Source organism: Neomonachus schauinslandi, chromosome 3, assembly GCF_002201575.2.
Source record: "Neomonachus schauinslandi chromosome 3, ASM220157v2, whole genome shotgun sequence".
NCBI classification, from domain to species: domain Eukaryota; kingdom Metazoa; phylum Chordata; class Mammalia; order Carnivora; family Phocidae; genus Neomonachus; species Neomonachus schauinslandi.
Genome location: NC_058405.1, coordinates 72,916,449 through 72,939,743, shown reverse-complemented (window position 1 = coordinate 72,939,743; position 23,295 = coordinate 72,916,449). Strand labels below are relative to the sequence as shown.

The 23,295-nt window shown below is 43.1% G+C and overlaps 1 protein-coding gene across 1 annotated transcript in view; it reads right to left on the bottom strand.

Annotated features, from left to right (window-relative positions):
• FLT3 (fms related receptor tyrosine kinase 3) overlaps nucleotides 1-23,295 on the bottom strand; it is a 72,525-nt gene that overhangs the window by 5,199 nt on the left and 44,031 nt on the right. The window contains exons 10-23 of the mRNA XM_021678258.1: nucleotides 19,055-19,158; nucleotides 18,172-18,280; nucleotides 17,719-17,897; nucleotides 16,802-16,908; nucleotides 16,583-16,715; nucleotides 16,389-16,493; nucleotides 12,592-12,702; nucleotides 11,542-11,695; nucleotides 9,353-9,435; nucleotides 8,402-8,529; nucleotides 4,655-4,777; nucleotides 1,997-2,108; nucleotides 1,585-1,684; nucleotides 1,017-1,122 (exon numbers count right to left, since the gene is read on the bottom strand). Of these exons, the coding sequence (XP_021533933.1) occupies nucleotides 1,017-1,122; nucleotides 1,585-1,684; nucleotides 1,997-2,108; nucleotides 4,655-4,777; nucleotides 8,402-8,529; nucleotides 9,353-9,435; nucleotides 11,542-11,695; nucleotides 12,592-12,702; nucleotides 16,389-16,493; nucleotides 16,583-16,715; nucleotides 16,802-16,908; nucleotides 17,719-17,897; nucleotides 18,172-18,280; nucleotides 19,055-19,158 (1,654 nt within the window). The remainder of the gene's footprint in view (nucleotides 1-1,016; nucleotides 1,123-1,584; nucleotides 1,685-1,996; nucleotides 2,109-4,654; nucleotides 4,778-8,401; nucleotides 8,530-9,352; nucleotides 9,436-11,541; nucleotides 11,696-12,591; nucleotides 12,703-16,388; nucleotides 16,494-16,582; nucleotides 16,716-16,801; nucleotides 16,909-17,718; nucleotides 17,898-18,171; nucleotides 18,281-19,054; nucleotides 19,159-23,295) is intronic.

Below are 23,295 nucleotides of genomic sequence, written 5' to 3'. Positions count from 1 at the left end.
CCTTCCAGAAGTATTTCCTTAGCACTTTCCATACACTAAGCATTATGCCAGCCACTGGGTATGTAATGGTGAACAAAACGGATGTGACCTCTGACGTACCCTCGTGCTGACAGGCACTCATTTATTTAATGACCAGTGAGTGTCTCCTGCCCGTGGAACTGCATCAGGTGATGTGAAGAGGAGCAGTGCATTTGCTTGCCCTCATGAACCAAGTCTACTGATGGGAAAGACAGACCCACAAAGCAAAAGTCTCACACAACATTACTGGAGTCTCACATACAGTTAAAGACAAAGTGGTTAGGGGGATCACCTACCTTGGCAAGCCATTTTACAGGTGCGAAAACTAAGGCCCAGAGAAGTAAAGTGACTTGCCATAATTCATACAGCGATGAGGAGCTAGAGTGCTAGAGGTGGGATTAGATTCTCATGACTCCAGGTCAATGTTCTTTCCACTCTGCTGTATTGTATGACTGGGTTGTGTGATTATTCCATACTAAAGCTTCATGTTGAATTAAGAAAGGTCAGTGGCGGCCAGGGATTAAGTTTTGTTTAGTCGTCTAGTCCTATGCACTGGACACTTAAAAGCATTTAATTTCTTAATCAGTCGGCTGAAAACTTTAGGGAAAGCTTCCCCCCCAAAAAAACACTTACCAATAAATATATCTCACCCCATACAACTTTCAAAGGGCAACCAGACAAACTGCTGAGAAAGACACCGTTCAACTTTGACTCTTAGGAAATCAGTGCGTGTTCTGAGTTATTGCTTTCCTTTCTAATAGTCTTTTTTTTTTTTAAGATTTTATTTATTTATTTGAGAGAGACAATGAGATAGAGAGAGCATGAGAGGGGGGAGGGTCAGAGGGAGAAGCAGACTCCCTGCCAAGCAGGGAGCCCGATGCGGGACTCGATCCAGGGACTCCAGGATCATGACCTGAGCCGAAGGCAGTCGCTTAACCAACTGAGCCACCCAGGCGCCCCTCTAATAGTCTTTTATAAAGTACTACACAGCTACGTACCGCTTCTTCTGCATCCGCCAGCTGACATCCCAAAAATGAAGTTAGATTGGGAAAGGACGGCCGTTTCCTTGAGTCAAAAGCCCAGCAGGACTGCATTATAAAGTATCTGTAAAAGCAAGAGAAGAGGAGTAAGCTGAGGAAATCCGAATAAAGAAAAGCTGATCATTTCCCACCATTTCTTGCTGGGGAGCTACTCACCATCTATCACCTGTTTGTTTTGTGGCAAGTACTCTACTAGACTTTGAACTCACACCAGAAAGGGCAAATTAGATGACGGACAGAAATGCATTTTGTGGGCCAGAAACTAGGATATGGAGTCTTCTCACCCTCAAAAGAACTGAAGCCCCTAATTCACAGTATCTTCAGTTTTGTCCAGAAATTCCCAAAAGAAAAAGGAAGAGTTTCCTTTTCTTTTTTTTTTTGTCTTTTTGTTTTTTTGTTTTTTAAAGAGGAATCATGAATTTTGCATTAAGGAGTTTTACTTTTTTTTTTTTTTGACATGCATTTGGAACTAGAGAGGACTGTAAATTCCCAATTTCAGCCACCGTGCAGTCTGGTTTGAACTTACATTTCTTCCGTAGCATAAAATGGCTGATCCATCTTAAATCCACTTTGAATGAGTTTATAGAAGTTAGCGTCGACCGGAATACCAGGGTAAGGATTGACACCTGAGGAAGACATTAGGGAGGATAAACTATTTCATTTGTTTCTTTATTCACTCGATTAACAAGCATGCACCGAGAGCTCCCACGGGCCAGACACTGCTTGGCGCGAGGCTGAAAGCGGGGAAAGTTGTGGCTCCTCCTCTCACGCGGGTGTAGGCCGGTGGGGAAGACACGGCAGTAAAACATGAAGTGACACAGGTGTGAGACTAGCGAGCTCTTGGGAGCATTAGAGGTGGCATGTCATGCACGCTTTGATTTAGGAATGGGGGTGAGGCGTGAAGGGGGCAAGGGATGGCAGCAACGTGCAAAACTTACCGAGTGAGAATATCTCCCAGAGTAATATTCCATATGACCAGACGTCACTCTTTATGGTGTAGATCCCTTCAAATAAGCTTTCAGGAGCCATCCACTTTACAGGCAGACGAGCCTGTGCGGAGTCCAGGAGGAGATCAGTGGTGATCAATGGTGAAGTGACTGAATGGTGAAGAGTATTTTCTTTTCTCTTACTAGCTAGATGATAAAATTTCTTGGCTTCCTAAAGCCACTCTTAAGGCTTAATGGAGAAAATCATATTCCTCAAGTGGAAGGTTTTCACTTTTAAATCAATATTCTAACATAACAGCCTTACAAAAAGAAAACAAAACAAAAAACCCAAACAAACAAAAAACCAACTTAACCGGCTTTCTTTTTTTTTGAGAGAGAGCACATGCATGCAAGCGGGGGCGGGGGTGGGAGGCAGAGGGAGAGGGAGAATCTTTTTTTGTTTTTTTTTTTTTTTTGCTTTGTTGTTTTGCTTTGGTTTGCTCTTTTATTTTTATTTTTTTTATTCTTATGTTAATCCCCATACATTACATCATTAGTTTTAGATGTAGTGTTACATGATTCATTGTTTGTGCATAACACCCAGTGCTCCATGCAGAATGTGCCCTCCTCAATACCCACCACCAGGCTAACCCATCCTCCCACCCCCCTCCCCTCTAGAACCGGGAGAGGGAGAATCTTAAGCAGTCTCCACACTCAGCGCAGAGCCCGACACACTCAGCACAGGGTCCATCTCATGACCCCAAGATCATGACCTGAGCCGAAATCAAGAATCAGATGCCCAACCCACTGAGCCACCCAGGTGTCCCACAGCTGGCCATCTCTTTAAAACTCATCTTGAACGAAGCTTTGTGCTTGGAATGGGTAAGTTTAACAGCGGATAATTCCCATTAAGGAGTAATTAGTCCGTTGCCCAGAGGTACGTAGATACTGGTAAATTAGTGGGATATTTTGTAAAAGCATTTCTTGGAAGAACTTTAGTGGAAATGCCAGCTACAAAAATGTGGTGAGGGGGGTATATGTCATCACTTCCAGGAATGACACCAGGCTGGCTTCTGTGGCTTGAATAATTTCCAGTAACACGAAAGGCAGGTTTAGAGTTAGTATAGCCTCAGATTAGAATCAAGACACAGGGGCAGATAGGTTACTGGGATAGAGTTTTTTGTAGCATTTTCTTTTTCATGAGGTGAGGAGCCCTTCACAGTGCATGTTAAATCTGCCAAGTAAAATCAGACCTCAAAGGGCACCTGGCTGGCTCAGTCGGTAGAGCATGTGACTCGGGATCTCAGGGTCATGAGTTCCAGCCCCACATTGGGTGTAGAGATTACTTAGGGAAATTAAAAAAAAAAAAAATCAAAGCTCAAGAAAGAAACCCTATTTTAAATCCTATACAAACCGATGAGCTGATAGAATCAAACAGGCTAGTCTGGTTAATTTGATTAATTAAGGGAATTAATCGAAGTGCCAAATGGAATTCACCTTCCCACATAAGAGACCACCAGCTAGTAAGGTAAAAACCACACAGCCACCCATGAGCTTTGATCATCTTTACGATTTCAGCTACGAGTGACGTATAGATCTAAAATCAGCTGAGATGGTTATTTGATTCTAATGGGAACAGTGTTTAATTTGATTTTTAACATTTATTGGCCGTTTACCCCAGACAGGTGCTTTCATGTTGGTTTTATTGGTTTATTCCCACAACAACGCCAATGAGGTAAGCGGACAGACCTCATGGGAAATGCTGCATGTGTCACAATGGTTATGCACAGGCTCGGGGCTCAGACCATTCATGCTCTAGTCCACGTGCTGTGTAATCGTGGGCAAGTTATGGTTCTGTGCCTCGGTTTCTCCACCCACAACTGGGCACTTGGAGAACTAAATGAATGAATATATGCAAAGCGCTAAGAATAGTGCTTAGCACCCGGGAAGCACCAACCCAGTACTTGGTGCCACTATTATTTCACAAGTGGGGACAATAAAGCACAGAAAAATTCCAGAAAAGAATAGGGGCTTAACTTTAGGTGGTGTGATTCTTACAAGCCACTCTTTCCAGTACACAATTTTATCATCTAGTATTTCCAATAGTTCTTAAGTAACATATCTGTCCCTAGTTGGGTTTTTATTTTTGTTCTTTTAATTTTTTAACAAGTAGATTTTGTCATATTTTAGGTTTCCCTGTGTGACAGTAATAAGATGCTAAATATTCATTAGCTAATATTTAATTTAAATATTGTGCCCTTTTAAAATTTACATTTAATATTTAATTTATATGTTGTACTTTAAAAAATGCTTTATTGTAGCGACTGCCAAATTCCCATACCTGGAAACATGACGCTGGTTGCATTATAGCTAAGGGCACTGAAGTAAGTTCAAGTAATGAGTGTCTTTTAAGTGTCGATTGTACTCCAAGGTCCCTAACTGGTCTGTTCTGACTCGCCCAAGGATAGATGTGATGCTACGTTGCTCAGGTTTTATTATAACTGGAATATTCCCTGAAGCTACAGAAAAAGCTTTTAAACATAAGAAAGCTGACTGCAGTGAGGAAGTTTTTGGAATCAAACCCCCGCTACAGTGAATGCGGATGTCTACCGTCCCAATAACAAAACACAAAATAACAGCATAAAAATAGGTAAGAAATAGCAGCCTCACGTTGCCCCTGATTACATAGTTGGTGTCACTCATAATATCCCGGGCCAGTCCAAAATCACAGATCTTCACCACTTTCCCATGGGTCACGAGCACGTTCCTGGCTGCCAGGTCTCTGTGAACACACTACAAAGAACGAAATTGGAGTGTTATTTACTCTGACGGAGATTATCACAGAGTGCAATTTTGCTTCCAGTTTCAAGTTCAGCAGGAGTTACAGATGACAGCAAAGTGCGGTTCATCGAGGTGTCTTATCTTTACTGGGCCACCGGCAGTCATCACGCGTGACGTGCGGCACACAGAGGGAATGCAGATGGCCCAATTCTTCAGCTGTTGTGGATGCAGTCATTTGTGCTGCTTATGGAACATTCCCGGAGGCCAAGAGGATGGGTTCTTAGAAAGGAGATCAAACCTGGCTGGGTGTTGTGTCTTCCTATAAATAAAAGACACAATACCAGGGCCCAGTGTTGAGCTCCCGCCCAAAGGGACTTTTGGAGGCTCTTGTCCGGTGGGGGGGAGAAAATTATCTCTTTTCTGACTGGAAAACAACTTTGGCAATGAGAGTACGATCAAAGAAAATATTTGGAAAAAAACAAAAAATAAGTTTGGGAAGGTTGACTAAAGTGGAATTAGGAGCCCCTGGATGGACAGAGGACATGACATGAATCTGAGTGGTCTGGCAAGAGAATAAACTCCGAGAAGGAAGATAATCAAAGGAATAAAGCACTAGGAGCTAAAGGTCCAAAGGACTCTCTTCAATCTTGAAAAATAAAAGCAAAAACCAGGCAGACTAAAATCCCGCTAGCTCTCCTTCCTCCCTCTCCAGTTTTCTGAGAGTGTTGCCCGCTGCCTGTAGACTCCATTTACACTTCACCCCCTTTACTACTGGCCCCCTGCACCCTGCCTTCCTCCTCCCAGATGTCTGCCCCAGCTGCCTGGGCTAAGCCCCGCAGTGACGTGCACGGCACCAATCCAGCTGAGATGGGATTTGGCCTCCTGGTGGCACCTGGTACTGCCGGGCCAGCCCCTCCTCCTTCAGGTCCCTCCTTCTGTGAATTCAGCACGTCACTGGCCCCTGTTTTCTTCCTACTGCCTGGTGGAAGCTGTTTCCTCCTGGGCCTCCATGCAAGCCTGCTCTCATTCCCCAGGGCCGCACCCTCTCGGTCCGCATCCTCCTGAGCCACTTCGTCCAAACCGAGGGATGCAACTACCATCACCCAACCTCTGTTTCCAACCCAAACATTTCTCTTGAGCTTCAGATAGGAATATCTGCTGGGCTAGGCCCTACTCTACTGCCCCGGGAACCACATGCTACACATTCAACTCATGACCTTTCTCAACTGACTTCCTCCCGACTTCGTGTTCCCTGCCCTATCCCATGTTCCCTGCTGGTTTTCCTTTTCCTCAGAAATCTCCTCTAGCTAAAGCACGAGCTCCTCCCCAAGCCTTTTCTGCACCATTCCCCACCCCTGGTTCTGATATGTGTGTGTCCTTCCTGGGTTCCCAGAGCTTACGTGAACACGAGTATTTACCACACTACAGTGTCATCTTTGATTTGCGTGTCTACTTGTCTCTTTCTCCCCTGTCAGCGATACCACCTAGTCAGTGCTCGAGTAACGCTGGATGGAGTCACGGAGGCTACGGGGAAAGCAAGGAGCGACCAGAGAAGTAGGGGGAAAAGACAAATGGAGACAGTGACATCATGGTGTAGAGGATAGGGCCTAAAGGGGAAACAAGGCGAGAGGGTCTAAGAAACGGGATATTCCTCAAAAAAGTTCTTATTATAACAAGCCCAGAGAGTAAAAAAGCAGTGCCCCTTGACCTCCAGTTGTGAGTAGTTTGCGTATTTACTTCAAGACAGGCAGCAAACCAGGCCAGACGATCGAGGTGGAGGCCCTCCAAGATCTATAAAGATACACAAGCACTACTGTAGCCAAGTAGGTGAACTATAGTTAAAGCAACTATAGATACACTGGAGAAAAGAGGAATCCAACAGCAGGCAGGGAAGATGAGGAGAAGAACGTGCCTCAGACAGATGAATGGATAAAAAAGATGTGGTATATATATACAGTGGAATACTATTCAGCCATCAAAAAAAGAAATCTTGCCATTTGCAGCGACGTGGATGGAACTGGAGGGTATTGTGCTAAGTGAAATAAGTCCACCAGAGAAAGACATGTATCATATGATCTCACTGATATGAGGAATTTAAGCAGCAAAACAGAGGAGCATAGGGGAAGACAGGAAAAAATAAAACAAGACGAAATCAGAGAGGGAGACAAACCAAAAGAGACTCTTAACTATAGGAAACAAACTGAGGGTTGCTGGAGGGGAGGAGGGTGGGAGGGATGGGGTAACTGGGTGGTGGACATTGGGGAGGGTATGTAATGTAATGAGCCTGGGGATTATGTACAACTGATGAATCACTGACCTCTACCTCTGAAACCAATAATACATTATATGTTAATTAATTGAATTAAAAAAAAAAGAGTATGTCCCAGAGATGAGGGGTGGGAAAATATTAAGAGACAGGAATTTTTTTTTTAACTAGTGAGCAAGGATGCCCACATTTGGAAAAAGAAAAGCAAAGAAGGCAACATGCACTTTCAACATCCATGAGGGAAAAAAAAAAAACAAACCACTGAGATTCTAACTGGAGTTGTGCGAAACATACAGATTAACTTGGACAGAATTGGCTTTTCTAATAAACCCTGAATCTCTCCTACATGAACATGGTAGAGTTCATTTATTCAGGCCTCCTTTTTGCCATTTAATAATGTTTCGTGTGCGTCTCGTATATTTCTTGGGTTTATCTCAAGATGCTTCCCAGGTTTGGTTGCTATTGTGAACATCATTTTTTTCTGTTCTTCAAAGCTGTTGATTTATTTCATGTTAATCTTTTTTTAAATTGAGATATACCTGACCTATGACAATATATCAGAGAAAGTCATTTTTTTAAGGAAAAAAAATACAGTTGAAATGATTCTCTCCAAATTCAAAGAGAACGAGGAGAGAGGAGGGACCTGGAGGAAAGAGGGAGAAAGAGAAGCAAAGATTCAAAGGGAAAAGAGGAGGGAAGAGTTTGGGAAATACACAGAAGGTAACAGAACATAAGATGGTGCAGACAGAAAGCAACCAGAGAAGTGACTTCCATCTGCTCACAGGTAAGAGATGCTTGAAATGTCCGAGAACAGGGCTGAGAGACAATTATAGAAAGAATGCAAAACTGAGGTAGAAACCAGGGTTTGAGGCAGACTCCACGACCCTCACATCAACGTCCTCTAAGTCTGGGATGAGCAACAGAAGAGGCAGCAGGTGCACCAGGATCCTGCTAGCCCACCACACCAGGATCCTGGCAAGCCCAGCATGCTGTGTTAGAGGCCTCGCTTACCCGGGGTCAAATGCCCATGCACGGGGCACGGCCTTGAACAACCTGGACTGACTGTCCCAGGAAGGACTGACGCTGTACGCCTTGCTTTGACTTCCTAGCTGGAAGTCTCAGGGGACTTTGGACCGCCCGGGAGGGCTTCGATAACCATTATCTAATAAGGGATCTCAGGCATTGCCCCTGTAATTCACCCACAGCTACTGTAATGAACGTTCTACATGGCTCCAACAGTGAAGGGGGTGGTGGATGGCGGGGGAGACGGACTTTAAGGGATACAAGTTGAAATAAGAAAAAGGAAAGCACATCTCATTTCAAAAATTATCTTGTTGTTGCTGTTAGTTTTTCCTTCAAAAGGGGCTTACCGACTTAAATTCCAGAAATTCCATTCCTTTGGCAACTTGATATGCAAAGCAAAGAAGGTCTTCAAATGTCAGCACGTTTAAGTCCTCTTCTTCCTCCAGCCTTTTTTGGTTTTCATATTCAATTTCATCTGTAAAACAAAACTGGTCAGTTGCTGGTCAGTTGCTCGCCACAGGTCTAAGAAGGTGCCCCATTACATCCCCAGGGGGAGGTTATCAAAGCCATAGTGAGGAGGGATGCCCAGACTACAAAGGAAGCTCCCCAGCACTGGGGCTACCCCATTCATGCTAAACCTGTGGGGCTTCTGAAGGGTCAGCCAAAGATTCCTTTTGGTTAGAGGAGTAACCTCTCCAGCTGCTTTGGTGACAGACAGCCTCCTGATCAGTCAGGAGCTTCTGATCCTCCTCTTTTGTGCAAGGTAGTTTTGTCACATGGGAAAGAATTAGCATTGCACCACCACATTTCGTGAACTGCACTGGGCACTTACTGTACTTCCATTTAATCCTTCCGATGGTACTATGACGAAAGTACTATTGGGCCCATTTCACAGATGACAAAATTGTGGCTCAGATGGTTACATAAATTGTCCAAAGTCTTCCAGCCAGAAAGTGAAGGAACCCAAGGTTAACCCAACTTCTGTCTGATTCCAGAACTCATCATTTTTCCACTTGTCAGTAATCAATGGCTCTAATTAATTTATGATTTCAAAAAGAACAACCTGACTAAATAAAACAGCCCTCTGTGTTTATTAGCTGCATGCTGACATCAAATACACAATACGTAAACTGTTGGCTTTTCACTACCTTTAAAGCAAATATGCATTAATACAGCCTTCAGGGGACATTAGCAAAGAAAAACATGCTTTGCATTGACACACTTTTTAAAAAAACAACTAACAGAATTCCTGTATCTGTTTCTATTTTAAGGTGCTACTAATTAGAATAAAATATTACCTTCGGATTGAAATGAATTCCCATTGAACCCTGAGATATGATCCAAGTCCTGGTGTATGTGAACTTCTCTTGAACCAGGCATACTATTAAAAAAATTATTTTGTTATTTATGTTCTTCTTCTGAGTAGACATTTAAAAAAATACAATTAATCAAAGAAATGAATTCTAGTTACAAATGGGCTTTCAGATTAAAAGCACAGCATGCACTTGTCCATTTTTTTGCGTGTGTGGACATTAAAAACATGTGTGGAATTGAGCTTGCCAAGTCTAACGAGGAGAGAAGTGATCCCCATTATCTGTACAGGGTCCCACAGTTCAAACAGGACCTCACTCAGTCCTTGTCACAACTCGACAAGCTGGGTGTCAGAGTCACATTTTATAAAAGACTTGGTGAGATAAATGTGATTTGCTGAAATCATGAAGCTAACAAAATGTACAATTAGGACTCACACCTCTTTTGTTTCTAAAAGCCCACTTTCCCTATGAAAGTTCCTGTAATACAGATCTTCTACAAAGACCTGTCGTTTTAACATCCTTCTTTTCTCAAGTTGGTCTTTGTAAATAAAGTGCATTTCCTTTTCCTGTGAAATTAATAAACAGTAAGAACGAAACTCTCTTGTGGTGTATTACATAAAATTCTTCACTGAGGAATTCTGTGTGCATTATATACAGACAATGATTCCATATATTCCAGCATACAAATTCATCCCAATTTACAATTTCCATATCTTTGGAAAATGACTTTATGCTTGCAGACCACAAATATTCCTGCGTCGCTTCAGTGTATTTAATACTCCAGTGACTAGAATGAATCAAAGGCCCAGTTGACCAGTATTAGTTGTTGCTGACCGTGGAGTGCGGATCACACCATCTGACTCATTAAGAGACTCTATTCTAGAATACAGATGACATTGCAGAATTTTCTCAGTTTTAGAATATGAGCTAAGAAACAAGTGTGAAAGACAAGACTGGTGTGACAGGCGTGAACTGGTTATGGGCAACCACACAAAGACGCCCATGGGGATCTCCAAGGGGCCTCCCAGCTTTAAGATGCTAGGTCTCTGTCTCAGAACTCAGAAGGCCAAAGGCCTGCACTGAAACCTACACGCTAAGAAAAACAAGGCTGGAATCTCAAGCGCACCCTCCGAAAGTCCCTCGGTAAAGACAAAAGTTTCTAAAGACCTGCTTTGAGGATAAGGGAGAGTTTTCACATGTGTGGAGGAAATCGGAAGACACTGTGGATCGAGGAATCATTCTATTAAGAATGCCTGTGAATTCATTCAGAGATAGGTGTTATATGATGTTTAAGTAATTAGCAAGAAATCCCCAGGGATGAAGAGGAGCATCCCACCAAACTCCTACAGCCCTCATTTATGCATGCTAAAACAAAAAATCCTAACCGGACTGAGAATCACTCAGGCTCCCCAGGGATGGCAGAATATACAACACAGAGCATAGAGACAAATGTTACCGCTACTTAATTTCGTCTCCGTCACATTATGTCAACTGATCCATTCTAATTTTTGAAAATCCAATTTATGAGTTCAGAGCTCTTTTGCATCAAACTCCGGAGACCTGAACTACTCTCTACGAATATGTCAAGGACTTTGGGAAAAGTGTTCATTCTTTCTACTAATTCCTACGTGTCATCCAGGAGAGGTGAAAGACTGAATAATGCACTCTTCCCCAAACTGAATATGTGTCCAGAGTGTGATTCAGGCACAGGTGGACGGAGATAGCTACAGCCCCTGTACCATAGGAAAGCAAAGGTCTCATTGTTCCACATCAGCAGAGAAACTAGAACAAAGGTAAGTGACCTTTCGGGGCGCCTGGGTGGCTCAGATGGTTGAGCGTCTGCCTTCGGCTCAGGTCGTGATCCCAGGGTCCTGGGATCAAGCCCCGCGTCGGGCTCCTGGCTCAGTGGGGAGCCTGCTTCTCCCTCTCCCTCTGCCTCTCTCCCTGCTCATGCTCTCTCTCTCTCTCTCTCTCTGTATCTCTGTGTCTCAAATGAATAAATAAAATCTTTAAAAAAAAAAAAAGATAAGTGACCTTTCTAGATCTTAGAGCCCATAGACCACACAATGCTGGACTCTGGCTTTCAGAGACCCGCCAGTGCGGGGTGTTTAACCATCATACGGGGGCTGTGTTCTGTAACGTATCATTGTGAAACCCTGGCCCACTTCTCTTACCTGGAGTTTGGGTGTGATTGGAAAGTGGGGTAAAAACTGAAATTGTGTTCCTTGAAAATCTCTGTCCATGTCCTGTGAAATTTTTCTCTTTTATTTCTTAGATAGTTGAGAAGATCACCATAGCAACAATATTCAAAAATCAAGTAAATTGGTCCTGAAATAGAATTTTCATTATAGGTATACAAATTCCAAATAATTCTCTCAGATGTCTGTGTGGCAGACGACATCATCTACGAGAACCTACTTTTCCCCTGACTTGGGGAGAGTACAACTTTTTCTGATTTTATCTCTTCTTATACTTTAAACTCAATTTTGGCTTTTGGCTCTAACTCCTTTGGAAAGCAGTCTCTTTCTGCCTTCCATTTGGGCCCTTGTTGTCCACTGCCTCACCAATAACCCCCGGCCACTTGGATTCTCCAGTTTGCAACTAACCAGGAGTAATATGCCAACTGCGTTGTGAGCACTTGGCAAATCTATGCCCATCTGTTGTTTGCCTGAGGAGGGAGATACAGGTCACGAGCAGCCTCCTAGATCTATTTGCTCTTGTTCTCTTCTTTCTTGACCCCGTCCCAGAAGAAATGACCCGCGAGCACGTCTTTCCGGTACTTCTAGGCAGAAGTGAATCAGAGCGCATGCTCCACTGAGTGCTGGGAAAATGAAGTTTGAAATCCCGCCTTCGCTGTGCCTTATTTGAAGCAGCCCAAACTGGGCAATGGCCAAGCTCTGCGGCCATTCTCGCCACTGCATGGAGGCCAGCTTCACAGGCTGGGGAGAAGCTCCCTCTGAGCAGGTAGAATGAGATACCACCACAAAGTGTACCTGCAGTGCTGTTGTTGTTTTTAAGCAGGTTAGAATTATGTGGCATATCCCGGTCCAGAGAGGCATTCTCTACACTGACCCATCTGATTTCGGAGTGCTCACTGTCTAACTCCGCTCGGATTTGAGGGCCCGTACTATGACTGAGGAAAGAGGAAAAATTGAGAACAAATGTCCTCTTTGTCTTCTGGCTAAAATATTTTTGATGAGATGTTTTTAGCAGGAATTGATTACCTGACAGCGTGCATGCCCCCAGCAGATTCACAATATTCTCGTGGTTTCCCAGGTGAGTCATCATTTTGAGTTCGGACATGAGAGCCTCTCTTTCAGAATTGTCTGCCTTTTCTGTCAATGCAAAAGCATAAAAAAATATAAAACTGAAGCAAAATAGCTATTTTAGATCGTTTAATAAATTAAAACTTTCTTCAGTTCAGAGCAGATTTGCATGAAAATTTTAAAATGCATAAAATAATTCACGAATTTTGAATAATATCTTGTGTTTAAGACAGAATTTCAACGATTGCAGTATAAAAGTTTAGTCTGATAATGTGCCTTTCTACTGGACATTCCTCTACTTACCAAAATAAAAATCTTTATATTGACCCTCAAAAAACAAAATAAAACAAAACAAAATGCATGATTTTCCCTCGTTGGTAGAAGTTAATAAATATACTGAAGGGAAAAACATAACTTTTTTTTTGACTCTTGGATTTGTTGGACACAGAGAGACAAGATAGGAATGTTAGCAAGGTTGGCTCCAGCCTGTGGTCCTCAGATTTAAAATCTTAAACTTGTCAATGGGTCCAATGGTGAGAAGGTCAAAGAGACCAATTCCCACTAACCAAGTTCTCAAGAGACTCACTAATTGATCATGAGAAACATAACTGCAGAATAGGCTAGAATGTATCCATTGGCTAATGCATTCTCTCCCTGAAGATAAGTCTAGATAGCTTGGCAAATTGTACTCATAATCTTGCTTAGATGCATAGCATGACAGTAGTTATTGATAAACTCAAAGGTCTCATGTCACGGAGAGTGAGGTGCCCAGGTGATTGGGGCACTCCAGCCCAGGAGGGTGCTGGAGCCCTAGGCACCAGGCACCCTCTCCTCTGTTAATGTATTCTTTCTTACAGACATAGTAACTTTTCTTTACATTCAATGAAGATTTGATTCGATATTTCCAGGTGTCATTATTTTGTCTTGGAAGACACCTAGCCTTTATGCTAACTTTTTCAGATCACTGATGCCATCTATTTTGATTTAGTGAGCTCTTGGGCATATCCTTACTACCAACATCTTGGCATGGGAGTGAGATTCTTCACTGTGAGCGCTATGACCCACTAATATGGGTCATGTCTTCTGTTGTTTCATGTTTTATAGGGGTCCATGGCTTTCAAATGTCCATGTCTTGTTCCTCACAACCCAGTAATATATTTTATGGTGTACTTAACTTTTTCAAAGCACTTTCATTACCTGACTTTCATTTATTCTTATCCATTCTTTCACTGAACAAGTATTTATTGAATGTCTACAGTGTATGAGGCAATGTGCCAAGCAATGGGAACTGAAAGATATACAAGACACAGCCCTTGTCTTCCTGGAGTTTAGAGTCTCCTGGAAAAGGAAGACAAGTAGATAAACAATTATAACCTAGTGTGATAAATGCAAAGTGGCAAATGAATGGAGCGGGTGCTGTGGGGTCACACAAGAGGGACACCTAGGGCGCCTGGGTGGCTCAGTTGGTTAAGCGACTGCCTTCGGCTCAGGTCGTGATCCTGGAGTCCCGGGATCGAGTCCCGGGACAGAAAACACAGTAAACAGATACAACCCTTGTCCTCGTGAGGCTTACAGACTAATGTGGCAGATGAGACATGAATAGGATAATTAAGCAAATATGTCCCTAAAACTGCAATAAATTGCATGGGAAAGAAGCCTACGGAGAGCTAAGCAGAGCATACGGCACGGAACTTGATCTCTTCTGTGGTGTGAGAGAAGGCTTTCCTGGGGGAAGTGATATTTGTGCTGAGATCTAAAGGAGGAGTGGGAGAGAACTGCATGAAAGGGGAAGGGTGAGCAGAGGGATGGGCCTGTACAAAGGCCCTGGGATGGGAGGGAGCATGGTGTTCTGGAGGAACTGAAAGAAGGCCAGTGTGCTGAGTGCGAGACGGGAAGGTGGGCAGCCAGATCGCGCAGGGCTGTGGACACTACTTCGGGAGTGATCAAAAGCACCTGGCAACATTAAGTAGGAAAATGATCCGCTTTGCGTTTCATTGTCGTCACTTGGGGCTTCAATATAGAGAATCCTAAAGGAGGTAAGAGTGCATAAGGATCCCTGCCTGGAAGGCTACTGCAGCCGTTCGTTCAGGAGAGATAGATTCGGACTAGAGATGAGGAGAGGATGGATTCAAGGAACACCAAGCAGGGAACCTGAGAGGGATGGCTTGCAGGGGGCTGGAATGAAGGCGGTTTCTGGTTCACCTGACTGTGGGGAATGTGGCGAGTCACTGGTACTCGTAACCAATCACAGACAGGGAGCGTTGTTGGAGGGCCAGGGTTGGAGGAGTTCAGTCTGAATTAGGGAAACTTTGGAGACACCCAAGCATTTGGACATAACCTGAGGCTCGGAAGGGAGGCACAATTGTGAGAACCATTGGTACACGGGACGAAGGCATGGGTGTCGTTGGCATAGCCTGTGGAGAGCGTGTGGAGTGAAAAGGGAAGGAGGCCCAGGAGCAAGCCTTCAGGAACCCCACATAAAAAGCCGGGTAGAAGATGAGGAGCCAGCAGAGGACTGTGAAGCAGGCAGAGAGGCAGGAGGAAAAACAAAAGAATATGGTGACATGGAAACCAGAGGAAGAAAGGGTTTAAAGGAGAAAACAGTCAATGGTGCCAATCTATGCTGAAAAGTCAAGCAGCATGAAGACTAAAAGATGCCCATTAGACTTGGTTTGTTGGAGGTTGCTGATTCCCTCAGCAAAAGCCAACTGGGGCGCTCTGGCTGAGTGAGTGATGCTAAGGGGAGGGATGGCGGTGGAGGCCAGGTGGGAGGTAATGAAGCCACGAGTGGGAAGTGAGAATACAGAGGGCTTCAATTTGTTCTTCTACCCAGGGTCTGTGTCAAAATGTGAGAAACAACATTTGCCTGTAGTAACAGTACCCCCTAATACTGAAGCCGAAAACACTCAACAAAACCAGAAGAGGAAGAAGAGATGGAGTTTTGCGTTCATGACTGGTATTTTATATTCACGACTTGGTCGACCCGAACCCCAACTCAGTCCCCTTTTAACCTTGAAGCATGGCAAGCAGCAACCATAAAAATGATGGAAAGGAGTAAACGAGGAGGCGGGAGACCATGCTTCCCATTTTTGTGCATCATTGTGGACATCATTGCACTTGTACTTTTTTTTTTTTTTTAAGATTTTACTTATTGGGGGTGCCTGCATGGCTCAGTCAGTTGAGCGTCTGCCTTCGGCTCGGGTCATGATCCCAGGGTCCTGGGATCGAGCCCCACGTCTGGCTCCCTGCTCAGCGGAGAGCCTGCTTCTCCCTCTCCCTCTGCCTGCCACTCTGTCTACTTGTTCTCTCTATCTCTCTGTCAAATAAATAAATAAAATCTTTAAAAAAAAAAAAGATTTTAGGGTGCCTGGGTGGCTCAGTCGTTAAGCGTCTGCCTTCGGCTCAGGTCATGATCCCAGGGTCCTGGGATCGAGTCCCGCATCGGGCTCCCTGCTCGGCAGGAAGCCTGCTTCTCCCTCTCCCACTCCCCCCTGCTTGTGTTCCTGCTCTTGCTATCTCTCTCTCTGTCAAATAAATAAATAAAAATCTTTAATAAATAAATAAATAAATAAAAAGATTTTATTTATTTGAGAGAGAGAGAGACAGAGACAGAGATAGCCACAGAGAGCACAAGCAGGGAGGAGAGGGAGAAGCAGGGTCCCTGCCGAGCAGGAAGCCCCACGCTGGGATCACGACCTGAGCCAAAGGCAGACACTTAACCGACTGAGCCACCCAGGCGCCCCGCTTTACTGTACCTTTCAGCATTTTGACTGCCACCTGGATTGAGACTCCAGTTTTACTGATTCCGTAAGCTGTTGCATTCATCACTTTTCCGAAAGCACCTGATCCCAGCACCTTCCCTGCAAGATAAATGGTGAGTGAGGGCATGTTAGAGGTTTTCCAATAGAAAGCAAATGCTACAGAAACACTGGGACTATTCGATTCTTACCAAATTCTAAATTTTCTCTTGGAAACTCCCATTTGAGATCATATTCATATTCTCTGAAATCAACGTAGAAGTACTCGTTTTCCAAAGAGCCGGTCACATGTACCATTTGCAACTGGCTCTCATACCTAAATTGCTTCAGAGATGAAATAATGGGCCAATTAGCAACAGGCAGGCCCTTAGAAATGGGAAACAGGGATGAATTTTCACCTTTGCTTTTACCTTTTTGTACTTGTGACAAATGAGCATGGTTAGAACGGCAATGAAGGGAAGACAAAGCCCAACTGTTGCATAGAAGGAGATGTTGTCTTGGATGAAAGGGAAGGGCCCTGCAAGGCAAGAGTGTCACCGAGCAATGAACCTGTGTTCCTGGTTGATGGAGTAGAATCTTATTATCGTCTCTCACCTCCCGTTTGAGAAACCATCATTTGCAGTCCTTACAAGCACTTGACAGATACTCATCTCCCCACAGAAAATCAGGCAATGTTCATCTAAAGGACAAGTTCCCTTTCTAGAACATTTTGAATGATTTTGACCCCATTTTTACAAATCACTTCCTAGGGTTATACAAATGACACCTAGTTAAACCCACGGGATATATAAGTCAGATTAAAAAAAAAAAAAAAAAGAATTCTGTGCTCTCCCGATAAAGGTATCGTATGAATGGGAAGTTAGTTTTGGGATGCTGGTGATTCTCAACTCTCAGTGTAGGCGGGCGGGTTTCAGGCTTGTTTAAATTAGGAGGGTTCTAAAAAAACAAACTCAAAAGTATGAAACAGTAGGCTAAAGGAACAGAAGGAGATCAACCAAGAGGTAAAATGGTAGGGACCCCAATTACTAAATCAGTTTCTCTGGAGTTAAATCTTTCAGTAGAAACTTCCTGTTCTTGGGGTTTATGGTTCTACCTTCATCACTGTAACGCGTGAGTCACACTCACGTAGGGAGAAGTCATTCTGCCCCTGAATTACAAAATAGCATATGTTCAGTGGGGATTCTTGCTTGACTCAAAAAGCCTTCTTGTCTCACACACCGAACCTATGTGCTCTGGTGAAATTCCCCAAATAAAAGCCAACGACAGGGATGGCCTTCTAGTGGGGAATTCCTGGAGGTGGTACATTACAATAGCGACTGCTGTCTACCTGACGAGTTTAAAAGGATTGTTTCACAAGATGTGCCAAGGGAATTGTAGGCACAGCACTTCACCAGGAATCCCTTCACGGCTTCACTCATGTTAAGGGTGCTGCTTGATATCCACTGTCCGAACACTTTTCTGTTAGCCTTTTTATTCCAAATTCCTTCTGTGATCTCCTCTGTGCAGCTGAAAAGAAATGGCAGACAGAGAAGTTAGGCAGGTGGGGCTGTCGTCAGGTTAGAAGTTAGGGTTGGTCTCGGGAGGTTGGAAAGGGATTTCGCTGTTAAAAGTTATCAGAAACTCTCTGTGACCGTTGAGAATTACGGTTGACTCAGAAGGCAAACATTTTAAATACTTCATCATTTCTTCTTAAAGTGTATTCATGAGAAAGAGTCAATATGTCAGAGAGAGTGTGAGTTCCATGTTCTTCCAACACAAGAGACACCAATGTCTTCCTTACTTGGAAGACTTGTCGGAACACTTCTTCCAGGTCCAAGATGGTAAGGGGTAGCCATCAGAGGAACACGAAGCCTGACTTGCTGATGTCTTGGCTAGCACCTGAGGTTTCCCTGTAGAGAATAACATATAAAATAAGCTCCTGTGGTATGGGACTTTCCAGAAACGGCTTCAGCGTTCGCTTCATCGAGGCTGCCTGTCCACTCCAAGCTGTTTGTGCCTCGGTGAGGGTGTCTCATATGCAGGATGACTCAAGCCCTCTGGTTATTCCCTTTCTGCCCCTTGTATGGAATTTCCTGTCCAGGCAACCCTACCACCCATCTGCAGAACACTACTTTTCCACTGCCAGGCCCCTCCTGTAGAGAGCGGAGGCGTGCAAATCTATTACCTCCAAGAATCAAATTGATTCTTGGCTTCAGAAGAAACACCTACAAAAAGTCCAACGAAATGTACTCTCATCTTTTTATATCTTCTTCTTTTAAAGAAACAGAAATTACTAAGACAAACAAATGGCAGGTAATGTGACTTTTAGCTCTTCCTTAACATGACCTTTCAAAGTACCAAAGTCAATGAGACACTACACTAAAGTGCGCTCAGAGAGGACATGGAAGAAGTATCTTAGCTTCAAAGGATGAAGTATCTTAGCTTCAAAGGATGAACACAGAAAGAGGTATCTATCTATCTATATCTATTGATCGATTGATCGATAGATATATCTATATATAAATAAAGCCAGTAGATTTGAAGTAAAATTTCAACATACTTCAGCATATAAAAATAGCTTGTAGCATCCCTTCTAAGCCATTGCTTAGCTCTTTCTGGTCATAGTTAATACATAATGAAGGAGTTATAAAATGAAAATGAAATTTCTTGATAATTTAACTTACTTCTTATGTTCAGCGTGAACATTTTTGTGAATTCGGCATCATCATTTTCTGCATGGAATATATATTCTCCTGGCTGGTGTTTATGGTTGCAAAACTTAGATATGCTGTTTGAAAAAGAATTAAAGATACACTTAGCCAGATTCTTATAGGAGATGCTGAAACGAATGTCGGCATGCATGGGAGTCTTCCTTGAGACGCTGACTCCCTAAAGTCCAGTAGGCAAAAGGGTGTCTGTGTGCTAAGCCCTTGTTAATCTAAGTGTGGTGTGGTCCACAGCCAGGTAACATCAGCATTGGCATTATCTAGGTGCTTGTTTGAAATACAAAATTTCAGGTCCCACCCCAAACCTTCTGACTGAGAGTCTGCATTTTAAGATGATCTCCACGTGATTCATATGCACATCAAAGGTTGAGAAGCACTCCTCTAGGCTGGGGTTCCTAAGAGAGACAAGAAGGTTCCTGCCCCTAGTGTTCTATATATCCTGGACTTGTCTGACTTCCCAGATATATGGAAGAACCTCTTACAGGGACAGGAGCCCATAATCCCCCTGCTTCCTAAAAGGATGGCTCTCTGACATTGGTCCAATGCAGGACCTATAACCAACTCTTGACTTTTGTAGCAATTAACAGTGATGAGGGCTCAAATCCACTGAGTTTGTACAGAAATCTTTAGGTGGTTTCAGCACGCTCTAGTATCTACTTGGAGTGCTCATCAACCACTCAATACATTTGGACATGGATAACTTGATATTGCGCATTAGCCACCATGCCTACCAGGTATATAGGATGCTGAATGTTATAGCAGGATATTGGATAGTGTAGGGGAGATGGGGGATCAAAGAGCTGTTGAATATGCCTTTATGCATTGAAGAAATAGGAAAAAATATTCCCTTAAAACAGAATAAGGAAATCTAAGGCTTGTTCAGAAGATATTTAATTAGGCTACCTCTATATAACCTATTAACAGTAAAATATGTGTGTGTGTGTGTGTGTGTATATATAAAACATATATATATAAAACATATATAAATAAAATATATATAAATAAAACATATTGCCAGGGTAGAAGTGTAAATAGGAGAACACGGGGTGTGGAAACCAGACTTAAACTAGGAGCTATATAGAATGCAAAGACCTACAAAATATGGCTCCTGTCCTCAAAGATATCATAAACCAGGTGGGTGGACAAAACTTCCATAGGTAGAATTAAACTAAAGGCCAATAGAAGATCAAAGAAGGCAGAGGAGGCCAATATAGATGAGAAACGTTCAGAGGTCTGCACAGAAGCAGGACTTGAGCTAGCTCTTTGCAGATGAGTTGGTTTTAAGGAGAGGGCAAAAGCAAAGCATCCAAGGGGGAGGCAAGGGCATTCTAGTGCGGCCACATGGAGAGGAGGGGGCAGCACAAGCTGAGATGTGGGAGAAAAGGCTGAACGGGTATGGTGGGACAAAGTGATCAGGGACCATGAGAAACAAGCCTCATTATTCAAAACTCATGGGGAAATCAGGAAGATGCTGTAGATTCCTGGTCAGGAAAGGAATATCATGAGCAGCATTGTAGTTTAGACTGATGGCAGGAGGAAAAGTTCACTGGAGAGAAGTCTGGAGGCAGTTGCTGTAACACAGGAATTCATTCATTCATTCATTCATTCATTCATTCATTCTACTATCAATGGTAGAATCTACTCATTGGAGGAATCAGGGATACAACAGTGAGGTACAAGAGGTAAGTTTCTGTTCTCACAGAATTTTCACATTGGTGGTGAAGTAGACGAGCAGTTCCAGTAGAGTGTGGGAAGTCTGATGAGAGCAGAAGTAAAAGTTCAGATTTGAGAATTCAGAGCATGCAAAAACAAGTGCTGTCTAAGGTAGGGAAAATGGGAAAGGATTGGAAAGAGCAAACCCAAGAGGTACCAGGAAAAAAGAACTAGCCCGTGCTGTGCTGGATATGGAAGAGGGAGAAAGCAAAATCCCTGTTGATCTCTAAGACTCAACACCCACATCAAGCAACTGACTGATAGAGCAGCTTTGGAGCCCATGTTTATTCGACACCAGTGTTCTGTGCCCTTAACTCCAAAGCTAAAGGGTAATTCTGACTTTGTATAGTGAGAAGGGAATTTATTTCTCTGACCTATCAAAGTGAGCATTTAACAAGTTTTTTGTTTGCCCTGTTTGATTTGTTCGCCCTGTTAACGACAAGAAGGCTGAAGTAGAAAGTGGAATTTCTTATCCTGACCTACTGGACAAGGAAACGGTTGCTGAAGTCGCAGTAATGGAAAGATGGGGGAGTGCACCATTATAACACTAGGGAGAAAAGCAAATGTAGCTACTTGTCATTCCTAGACTTTAGGAAGGCAGAGTTTAAGGGGCCCAAGAAGGGACAGATGTGTGCTTCTAAAAGGGAAAACGTTAATTCCCAATGGACAATAGTCAAAGACCCTATAAAGAAAGAAGAAAGGAAATTAAAAAGAAGCCAGTGTGGCTGGCCAGGCACCCCGCCTAAAGCACCAATCAATTGGATTGAAGAAAAAACTACCCATACAGTTAGTGATTATCATGCAGACCAAAGCAAAATGTTTTGTAAACTTTTTCCCTCCTAAGTCTTTTGTGCTATCTTAATGGAGTATGATTTGCCATGGGATAGACGAGAGAGCATCTGAAATGTTCTCACTCTTCCAGGTAGGAAATGGGTCACCTAAGTAGCCTGAACACAAAACCAAATTTTAGACTGCTTGGGCCCCCCTCCTAGCCCTTTGATGACAGTTAAACCCTATCAAGAGCAACAACTGTGTCACTGAAACTCCTCTGGGAATTCCAAGGGGACTAACCAACGAGGTGATCAGGAGATTGAAAGCTTCCTCTTTCCCCTTAGGGTTTTTCTAAAAACGGCCAGCTGGCATGAGACAGGAGATCAGGACGTTGGAGTTTACAGTGAAACAGTATCTTGGTGACTAAGCTGACGGGACTGCAGGTGGCTTTCCACAGCACCGAGCGCTATCCATCCGATCAGGAAGCCAGCGATTCTGTCTCCCGCAGACTGCACCTGCGGCGGGGCTGGGGGAACACGGCCAGGCTGAAGTTGAATCTGGTCTGTTCCAACTTCTGCCCCAAGTTAAAGATAGTCAGGAGGTGGGAGGAAGGTGCTGATGATTTCATGTGACTCTATATAATAATACCCTGCTCGTTTTTATTTTATTTCAGGGGAGTCAGCAAGCCTGGAGCAATAGAACCATTAAGCACTGAGTAGCAAAGCATTGCATGGTACAGCTCATCAGGAGGCACACTTTATTTTTAAATAACCAACGAAAATGCTTGCATTGCTTGCATTTTTGTTTTCTTGCACACTGGGTTTGGGGCTTCTACACTTTTGAAATGACTTGGTGTCCAGAGCCAGTATAGTGAGGTGGTCAAAAATGTAGGCTCTGAATCCTAGGTTGCTGGAATCCCAAATCTGCCATTGCCCAGTGGTGTGACCTTGGGCAAGTCACTTAACCTCTCTGTACCTGGTTCGTCTGTAAAATGAAGACAGTAGTAGTATTGACCTCATATGGTTGTGGGAGAACACTGTATTAAATTTTTATTAAGTAGTTTTCTATGATGTGTCTGTAATGGTGCCCAGCTCCTATATTGAACACAATATATGTGTTAGATTATCATTACCAGAAGGCTTATTAAGTCCAGTAATCATTTTGAACATAAAAGAAATTTAGAAACTTTACCGTGGCACATACTCTAAGTGAGAAAATCACATTAAAACAGAAAGATGCAAAGAAAAAAAAAACCCTAAAGTAAATGCCCATCAACAGGAGTCAGTTAAAATAAAATGGTCTAAAAAGCAGAATACTATGCAGCCATTAAGATGATAATGTAAATAGGGTAAGATATAATATACTTAGTACCATGGAGAGATGCTCACGATATATTTTAAATAAAAAAATCAGGTTACAAATGGCAAAATTAATGTCATATTTGCATAAAAACCTGTATTTATATGTTCCTATCATGGTGGTTACATAGAAAGAGTCTGAAATACAATCTCTAGAGGTAGAGATATTGGTGTTATTTCTATTTTTTTAAAAGGCAATTTCAGAAAACAGAAGTAAAAGAAGGGTACTGATTTTGCCCCATGTGGGCAAGTAACAGCCTGCTTCTGTCTTTCAAAAAATGGAATTATGGGTATTAAACGAGGTAATCCACATAAAGGATGTGCACATTGTCTGGTATGTGTTCAGAGTTTAAAGAA